This window comes from Scatophagus argus, chromosome 1 (genome assembly GCF_020382885.2).
Source record: "Scatophagus argus isolate fScaArg1 chromosome 1, fScaArg1.pri, whole genome shotgun sequence".
NCBI classification, from domain to species: Eukaryota; Metazoa; Chordata; class Actinopteri; family Scatophagidae; genus Scatophagus; species Scatophagus argus.
Window position 1 is genome coordinate 20,233,487 of NC_058493.1, and position 8,336 is coordinate 20,241,822.

The 8,336-nt window shown below is 43.6% G+C and overlaps 1 protein-coding gene across 2 annotated transcripts; it reads left to right on the forward strand.

Annotated features, from left to right (window-relative positions):
* The first annotated feature begins 170 nt into the window (after positions 1–170).
* Positions 171–7,728, forward strand: pros1 (protein S). Of its 2 annotated transcripts, none has more exons than XM_046390482.1 (14): positions 171–364; positions 990–1,147; positions 1,778–1,802; positions 1,901–1,984; positions 2,118–2,240; positions 2,431–2,556; positions 3,649–3,777; positions 3,945–4,185; positions 4,568–4,754; positions 4,923–5,087; positions 5,254–5,422; positions 6,050–6,186; positions 6,294–6,522; positions 7,516–7,728. In XM_046390482.1, the coding sequence occupies exons 1-14, from the start codon at positions 286–288 to the stop codon at positions 7,701–7,703; spliced, it is 2,040 nt and encodes a 679-aa protein (XP_046246438.1). In that variant the 5' UTR covers positions 171–285; the 3' UTR covers positions 7,704–7,728. The 2 variants fall into 2 exon arrangements, with proteins under 2 accessions (XP_046246438.1, XP_046246449.1); XM_046390493.1 differs by having other exon boundaries at positions 208–368.
* The last annotated feature ends 608 nt before the right edge of the window (positions 7,729–8,336 follow it).

The window sequence follows — 8,336 nt, forward strand, 5'->3', positions numbered from 1 at the left end:
TGTAAAACCTGCCAGGAAGCCAGTCGAAGCTGCGACATGTTGGGGCTGAAGTAAACAACAACAACAACAGCAGCAGCAGCAGCAGCAGCAGAGTGCGTCAGTGCATGTTAGCTAGCAGCGCTCCCTAGCTGCCCCACAGCCTCCCGTCTGCTCTCCCGGCGGCCCCCCGCCCACCCCTCTACGAAAACACTTTCGGGAAGAATGAAGGTTTTTTTCCCCCCTCACACTGACTGTGCTCAGCCAGTCTTTACTCAGAGCCAAACCGTGGCCTAGAACGGCTTGACTATGTGGAGAAAGAAACGGGCACTCAGGGAACCCTTGGCTTGTCTCGTATTTCTTGTGACGCTCGTCGATGCTTATCGATGTAAGTAAGTGTTTGCTTTTTTTTTGTAACATTTTCAAGTCTACGTACTTTTTTTTTTTTTTTTTTTTTAGTGAGTCAGATTGAAAGCAGCTTTCAGCCTGGATGAAAGGTTTCAGGACTGCTTTTTTTTTTTTTTAAAAAAAAAAAAACTTTTAACGTGAGAGCAGCAAACTGGGAACGGAAAGTGTGAGGGGTCATGACTCCTTTCTACACCGTGAAACAATGCTTGGTCAACATGAGCTGCTCGTTACAATAACTAGGGGGGTCATTTCTGCGAAATAACGGTTTCGCAATGCCTTTTTTTTTCCACCCCCCACGCCGATACACAAAAGAGTTATTAGGTTGTCCACTTTGTCCATGCAGGCACCAGCCACATCAGCCATCTGTCATGAGGAAACAGAGGACCTAAATTCCTGCTGGAATCAGTCATGTGTTATTATAACGTAGCTGCATACGCCTGGTTGTATTAAACACACATGTGAGATTATCACTCGTGGTAAAGTGCGCAGAAACAGACTTGTTCGCTATAGACATGCAAACAACAGGACTGACAATGGAAACAACTTTTGCACAGTATATTGAAGTGAGTGTTTCTACTGTGTGTGTGTGTGTGTGTGTGTCCCAGTCATGAGCCAGAGCACAGCCTCCCAGTTCCTGAGCAGGCACAGACGAGCCAACTCTCTGTTTGAGGAGAGCAGGAAGGGCAACCTGGAGAGGGAGTGCATCGAGGAGCTGTGCAACAAGGAAGAGGCCCGGGAGATCTTTGAGAATGAGCTAGAGACAGTAAGAGGAGCAGCAGACCCCTGATCTCACTGGTTTAGCCGGGTCCCGGGAGAGTAGTCTGATCCCAGACCTGTGAATCGACCCCACATCATTGACTTCATCAGGCTGATGATAGGGGATGATGAAGAGGAAGACGAAGTGAAAATCTGGCCATAGCTTGACCAGTGACAGCAAAGGAAAAAGCATAAGATCAGAGAAGAGATGCAACACATGATTATTTTCATTATTGATAAGTCTCCAGTTTATTTTCTTGATAAAATGTCAGATTATTTCCTCTAAAAAAAGAAAATAGCTAATTATGAAACTCCCAGTATCCCGGATCTCAAGCTGATGTTTTCAGATTTTGTTTGACCTGCAGTTCAAAATACAAATGGACTGCATTTCCAAGTTAGAGGATTAAGAAAGCCAGGAAGTATTCAAGTTTGATTTTTTTTTTTTTTTTTTTTTTTTTTTTTTGCACTGTTGCTAAAGTTTTATATCATGTGGAGTCATTTTCTTTCTTCACTGACTTGTAGATTTATCAGTTATAGGTCGGATGTTATGTCTTTGAAACATTTAATTTGTGAATTTGTGAATTTAAACAATCTTGTTGAATCTTCCTGCTTTTTTTTTGTTTGTTTGTTTTTCCAGGAATATTTCTACCCCAAATATGTCGGTAAGTTTGCAGAATTTTGTGTTTCTTAATATGCAATGATATGAGTTTTGTTAGCCTTTACCGGCCTATTCTGATAAAGAACGCTTGTGTGTTTGCAGCATGTTTGGGTTCACACCGTGTGGGAATCAACAACCAGAACTCGGATTCTGGCATCCCATCTAACCTTCGCACCTGTGTGAACGGTGAGGGCCTTTTCAGGAGGAGAAGTTTGCTTTTTAGTGTGTAAGGCTAATAAAAGCCAGCCTGACCAGTGAACGCTTTTATCAAACACCCCGTCTGTGCCGGCGTGTACAAACCTGATTTTTCACACTGCAGAGATCAGTAACCAGTGCACACCGTTTCCGTGCTACAAGGAGGGTTCGGAGCGCTGCGTGGACGGCCAGGCTTCCTTCCTGTGTGTGTGTAAACCTGGCTGGAAGGGGCCGCGCTGTGAGAATGGTGAGTTCTTGATGTATCATTTTGGTTGGATGTGTCAACATTTTATGCTTAAATGCAGACTTAATTTAACTCAAAAGTGATGCACTTAATTAGGGATGCACCGATACCCAGCATCCCTACGTTTAACCTTTTGAAATGATTGTGCTGGCTGCTCATAAATGTTGCCGTGTGATGTTTTTTGACCGGGCAGACATCGACGAATGTTCCGATCCTGAATTCCCAGCAGGATGTAACCAAAAATGTCACAACTTCCCTGGCAGTTTCCAGTGCCTGTGTGAAGATGGCTACTTCATCAATAACAAAATCAGCTGTGTGGGTAAGACTTCACTTCAAACTTCAGCTACACCAAAGGGCAGAGGTACAGTTTTATGTACTTTCTCTGTGTGTGTGTGTACTCATCGCTTATGTCACATATATGACAAGGCATCCAGCTGCTTTACAGTCCCTATGGAAGAGGATCATAAAGCGCAACTAAGCAGCTGAGCAAACACGTGTTGCTGCACGGTGTAATATTCTTTTAGAGAAATTCCTTTTTTATTTGTTCATATGGACGGTGGAACCCTACGCTCTTCATAACAAAAACTGTCATCCAGCTGTTCTCCTCAGGGCCCGAGCACTTGTTATTTTCTAGAGCTGACCTGAGGTGACTTCTTATGTAACAGAATGTGGGAAAAAAAAAAGCTTTTGAAATATGAAAAGATGGCCCGTCCTTTTTGCTGTAAACAAGCCTGTGTCTGTCAACTCTCAGAACTTACTTAAAGCCCGTAGATGCCTGTTGCCTCATTTCCGCTTATTTCTATCTGTGCTGCGTCGTGGGTGGACAGTTCACTCAGTGTTTATCTTTGAGTGTGCCGAATGCTTTTTGAGTACAAAGTCTTCACAAACATAGACTGAGTCAGTTTGGTAAATTTGCTTTATCCTCTTTTTTTCATGGGCTGCGGATATTTAGACTGGTTCTGCACATAGGTCTACAATACATATCTCAACTGGTGCAGAAATTGCAAGCAAACACTATTGTAACTGTAAGCTGTATTCTTTTCGCCACATCCAAATTTATTTATTGCTTCTCTGCCAGGTTAAACTTTACAGCCACATATCTCTTCCTAGAAGTCACCAACAGGGATGACTTATTTCACTGCAATTATTTCACAGTAATAATGTAAAGGTAATAGCTGCATCAGAGGTAGGCCATCAAAATGAAAACTCTATGGGATGAAAGGATTTGAAGATTGGAAGTGTAAGAGTTTCTAGTTATTTTATTTTTTGTCATATTTTTCAATTACATCCTTGTACCAAAGTTATACTTTAAATCTACCACGTGTAGTTAATTTCCCCATTTTAATCAGGATTTAGTTGATATCACATGAAGATTTGCCCATTGTTACTTCTTTATACTTTACTGTTCCAGATATCAATGAATGCCTGATGTACCCCAGTATCTGCGGAGAACCAGCTAAATGTGTCAACACACCGGGGATGTATGAGTGCAAGTGTCCTGAGGGTTTCAAATATAACTTCACTTCCAAGACCTGCAGTGGTGAGACTCATTGTTCCTGTCTTATTGCCAAGAGTCGTATGGTCTCACAAGTGAAAAACCTGACTATAATAAACCAGATTTTTGCTAAATCCCTCTGATCTTACACCTCCATTAAAAATCCATTAGAAAGTCAAAGCCTGTAAATGTATCTTTTCCTGTTGTTGCAGATGTCGATGAGTGCAAGTTCAATGTGTGCGATGGGACTTGTATAAACACAGCGGGCAGCTACGAGTGCCACTGTGATGGTCGTCAGGGATTTCGTTTGGCGGAGGACAAGCGATATTGTGAAAGAATCCCTGTTTGTGTGGATCTGCATGAGTACAAACACCCTGAGATGCTTTACCTGGGGGAGCAGTTTACAGGCCTTCCTGTCATCTACCTGCGTTTTCGTCTGCCGGAGAACACAAAGTGAGGGTCTATCACGACCAGACACACACACACACACACAAATGTGGTGTACTTGTTTTCTTAAACGATCCTAAAAACATGTTATGTGTTTTACCCCATGAAACCAGTAACATCTCTGCTAAATTTAGCAACAATAGAAAGTTAATCCTTGATACCGTTAGTCTGAAAAAAATTAAATTAAGTGTTAACTCAAAGTCCTACTGCAGCTTTATAGATTGAAATTCTGAAAATAAATCGTAGTGGATGTGAAGCATGTTTTTTTTGCAATTGGGCTTGAACATCAATAAGGTCACTCCAGTTACATTTGAGTAGACCTATTAAAATATGTTTTTACGATTACTGTAGAAACTCGTATTTCTCTTTTTCTGGTTCTGGCTGTTAGGTTTGCAGCAGAGTTTGACTTCCGTACATTTGACCCAGAGGGAGTAGTGCTGTATGCAGAGTCCTCTCAGGACTCGTGGTTCATGTTGGGGCTGAGAGGTGGTCGCATTGAAGTCCAGTTCAAAAATCAGCACACGTTTAAGGTCACCAGCGGAGGAAAAGCCATTAATGATGGACAGTGGCATGTGGTAAGAAAGTGCTGCAGGCCAGCAATTTCCTACATACACTCAACTTGGTCCCCTAGTAGAGGAGGTGCTAATGGATAAAGTGGACTGATGGAAAGTGGATTGTGAAGTGGTGACAGTGTGCTCCGGTGCTGAAAACAGTGAGAGAGACTTATGATGTGTAACATGCAGATTTCTGTGGATGAACTGGAGAGCAGCATCAGTGTGAAGATCAGCAAGGAAGCTGTGATGAGCATCAACAGCCCAGACAGTCTCTTTACTTCAGTTAATGGCAAGCTGGAGACCAAGGTCTATATCGCCGGGCTGCCCAACCGCACGGACAACGTCATCAAACCTGTAAGCAGCTCATCAGAAAGCATACGCGCACACACGCACAATGAATCATCCGGCAAACACAGATCTTAAAAAAAACTGTATCAGAATCACCTAACACAGTGAAATTAAAACACATGGGGATCTGCACTGGACCACTTCCAATGTTGTGTGTCCGTCCATCTATTAGATCAACCCTCGACTCGACGGCTGCATCCGGGGCTGGAACTTGATGAACCAAGGGGCATCCGGAGTGAAGGAGGTCATCCAGGAGAAAAAGAGTAAACACTGCTTTGTGTATGTGGAACAAGGGTCGTTCTTCACCGGAGCAGGACTGGCACACTTCGACATAGACTACAGTGAGTAAGTTAAGTTATACTTTATTAAATCCTGTGGGAAATTTTGGCCTTTGTATTTCATCCATCCGGGCGGCACGGTGGTGCAGTGGTTAGCACTGTCGCCTCATAGTCTGGGCCCTTCTATGTGTAGTTTGCATGTTCTCCCTGTGCCTGCGTGGGTTTTCTCCGGGTACTCTGGCTTCCTCCCACAATACCAAAAACATGCACATTAGGTTAATTAGCTACTCTAAATTGTCCCTAGGTGTGAGTGTGAGAGTGTGTGGTTGTCTGTCTTTGTGTGTTGGCCCTGCGATTGACTGGCGACCAGTCCAGGGTGTACCCCGCCTTTCGCCCGTAGTCAGCTGGGATAGGCTCCAGCTCCCCCGCGACCCTGACGGATAAGCGGTATAGAAAATGGATGGATGGATACATTTCGTCCATCCCAAATATGGAGGAGTACTGAGTGTCCACAGCAACAGTGGTTCAAGTATGCTGCCAACAGGTGTGTTAGCAAACAATGCAAAGAACATACAGTGTAGACAGATGTAGTTGGTTCCACTGTAGCTGTTACATCTATGTTTCATATATCCCATCTCATGATAGACCTCAAACTTGTGTTTCCCTGTGTGTACGGGTGTGTGTAACCAGGTGATTCTGGGAGCTGGAATGTGGACATAAAGATGAACATACGTCCATCCAGCAGCACAGGTGTCCTCTTTGCTCTCGTCCACAACAACACAGTCCCTCTGTCGGTTGCTGTTTTAACGCAGGGAGAAGAAGATGCTGTGAGTTCATACAAACTTCCCAGCACCTTTAACGCGTATCTCTCTAACACACATAAGTACAACACACACTATTAAATTTTGCCCTGCTGTTGACCTCCATGCTCCAGAATCTGCAAGTGTTCCTGTTTGGCATCCCTGTGGCAACGCTGGATTCCCTCATGCTGTGTTACCCTGACCGGCTGACAGTGCAGCTGAACGTGACTCCTGCCGAAATCCAAATCTCAGCCAACTCCTCCACTGTTGCCTACATGAAGTCCGATGCCCTGCGTGAGGCACTGGAGCACCTCAATGCCACAATGCAAAACCCCATCAGTACATATGTTGGTGGGATACCAGGTTGGTCAAAGCAGCTAGGAAAAGTACGAAAGTAACTCTTTTGAAGATAACTATGAGCATAATTTATGAGATAAATTTGAATGCTATAAAAGAACAAATGTGGCTTCTTGGCTATAATCATTTCAGTATGAATACCATATCTGTCTATAGGAAAACCTCTCCATATGTTTGAGTAGAAGTTCAAAGCATTCCTAAACTGAATCCTCTCGATGGTGCTGTAACAGCATAACTGCAGGCTGCTCTCGCTGGTGGCTCTGTGAGACGGAGGTGAATGCTAATGTCGCTATGCTAGCATACTTGCATTATCAATGCTAACACGCTGACACTTGGCAGGTATTATGTGATCCATTGTCACAGAATTTGCTAACCAGCTCTAAACAACAGCAGCTGAGATTGATAGGGATGTCATTATATTTGCAGGAATGCACGCACATATTAGACAGTTTACATTTTTGGCCAGATGATGGCACCAGATTAAAGGTTAAGGGTTCACCATTACACTTAATCCTGTGGGGGGAAAAAACATCCATACAGTATTTCATTTCTGTCCATCCAATGTTTCTTAAAATATTTCTTGTGAACAAAAGTGGTGGGCCGACTGACAGACCACCATTGTAACCTGCGTATCCCTGCCTCTAACATGGTTAAAAACTTTGTCTTTCGTTCCTTTTTCCTTCCTCTGAACAAACAACCCTGGCAGATTTCTTGTTAAGTGTATGACTGAATAAATTAATTCAGTAAAGTCAGACTCTCTTGGTGTGGGCTGGAATATTTGAGTTTTACACTGTCAGACTGTGATTCTGTTCTTAACTACAGTCATGAAATTGTGGCTTATCTCATCAGGTAACTTTAAGCTGTTACTGGGTTTGCTGTTCGGTTATTTATGCTGTTAATTTATTTTGTAGCCTTGGTATTAAAATAGGTTATATTTAGCACTGCCCCTCGTTTGTCTCATTCTCATACTCACTGACTGTCGCAATCTCGCTCTTTCAGATGATGTCCCATTAACCGCCACCCCCGTGACGGCCTTTTACCACGGCTGCATGGACATCTCTATCAACGGCGAGCAGCTCGACTTTGACGAAGCTCTCAGCAAACATAACAGCATTAAGTCCCACTCCTGCCCTCCCGTGTCTGCCCCGGAGAGTCACCCCGATGCAGCGCAACCGCATGGAGAGTGACCTTAATTAACAACTGGATCAGACTTTAGTCCCTCACTTTAGTCAGCATCCCACAGTGGCCACTTCTTGGGATATTTTAGAACAGGAAGTATAGTTGAGGAGATGGGAGGGTGGAAGGGGTGAGAAAGAAGTGACAAGAAGAGGCGATAAAGGTAGATGCTTACAGTCATTTTTGTCGACTTTCTCTGATGGATTTTTTTTTTAAATTTTAAGCTTTGTCTAATAGCTTTTCATCCGTGCAGTATTACCGCTCCCGTCCCGGGAGCATCTTGTTTTAGTGTGGCACAACGAAAGCTGACTCGCCAGTGAGCTAGTAGGAAGCTGGATTGCTGGATGACGTGGTTGTAGCAGTTTGTTGCAATGAATTAAATGCTTCCCAAGAAACGTTTGAAAAGAGCTGAGCTCTGTAGCATGCCATGTTTTGAGCAAGAGATGTTTGTTGTTAATGTTTGTGTAGATAAATAAACAAATGGTCACTGCTGACCAGGCTTTGAGGCCACCTGCATCTTTGTCCCTGGTGTTGAATCGTGGTACTGTCTCTGAATTCTTCAGTTCTGGTCTTGTGGGGGCATATGCTGTTGTTGTTGGTTGGGAAGGTAAAAACCGCAGAGAAGAAAGTTGATCCTCCAGGCT

Bases quoted from the DNA above. Each gene is read 5' to 3' on its own strand.
- pros1 (XM_046390482.1), top strand. From the start codon at position 286: ATGTGGAGAAAGAAACGGGCACTCAGGGAACCCTTGGCTTGTCTCGTA. The intron at 3,778-3,944 runs GTGAGACTCATT...CTGTTGTTGCAG, and splicing joins CACTTCCAAGACCTGCAGTG to ATGTCGATGAGTGCAAGTTC. The intron at 4,186-4,567 runs GTGAGGGTCTAT...TCTGGCTGTTAG, and splicing joins CGTCTGCCGGAGAACACAAA to GTTTGCAGCAGAGTTTGACT.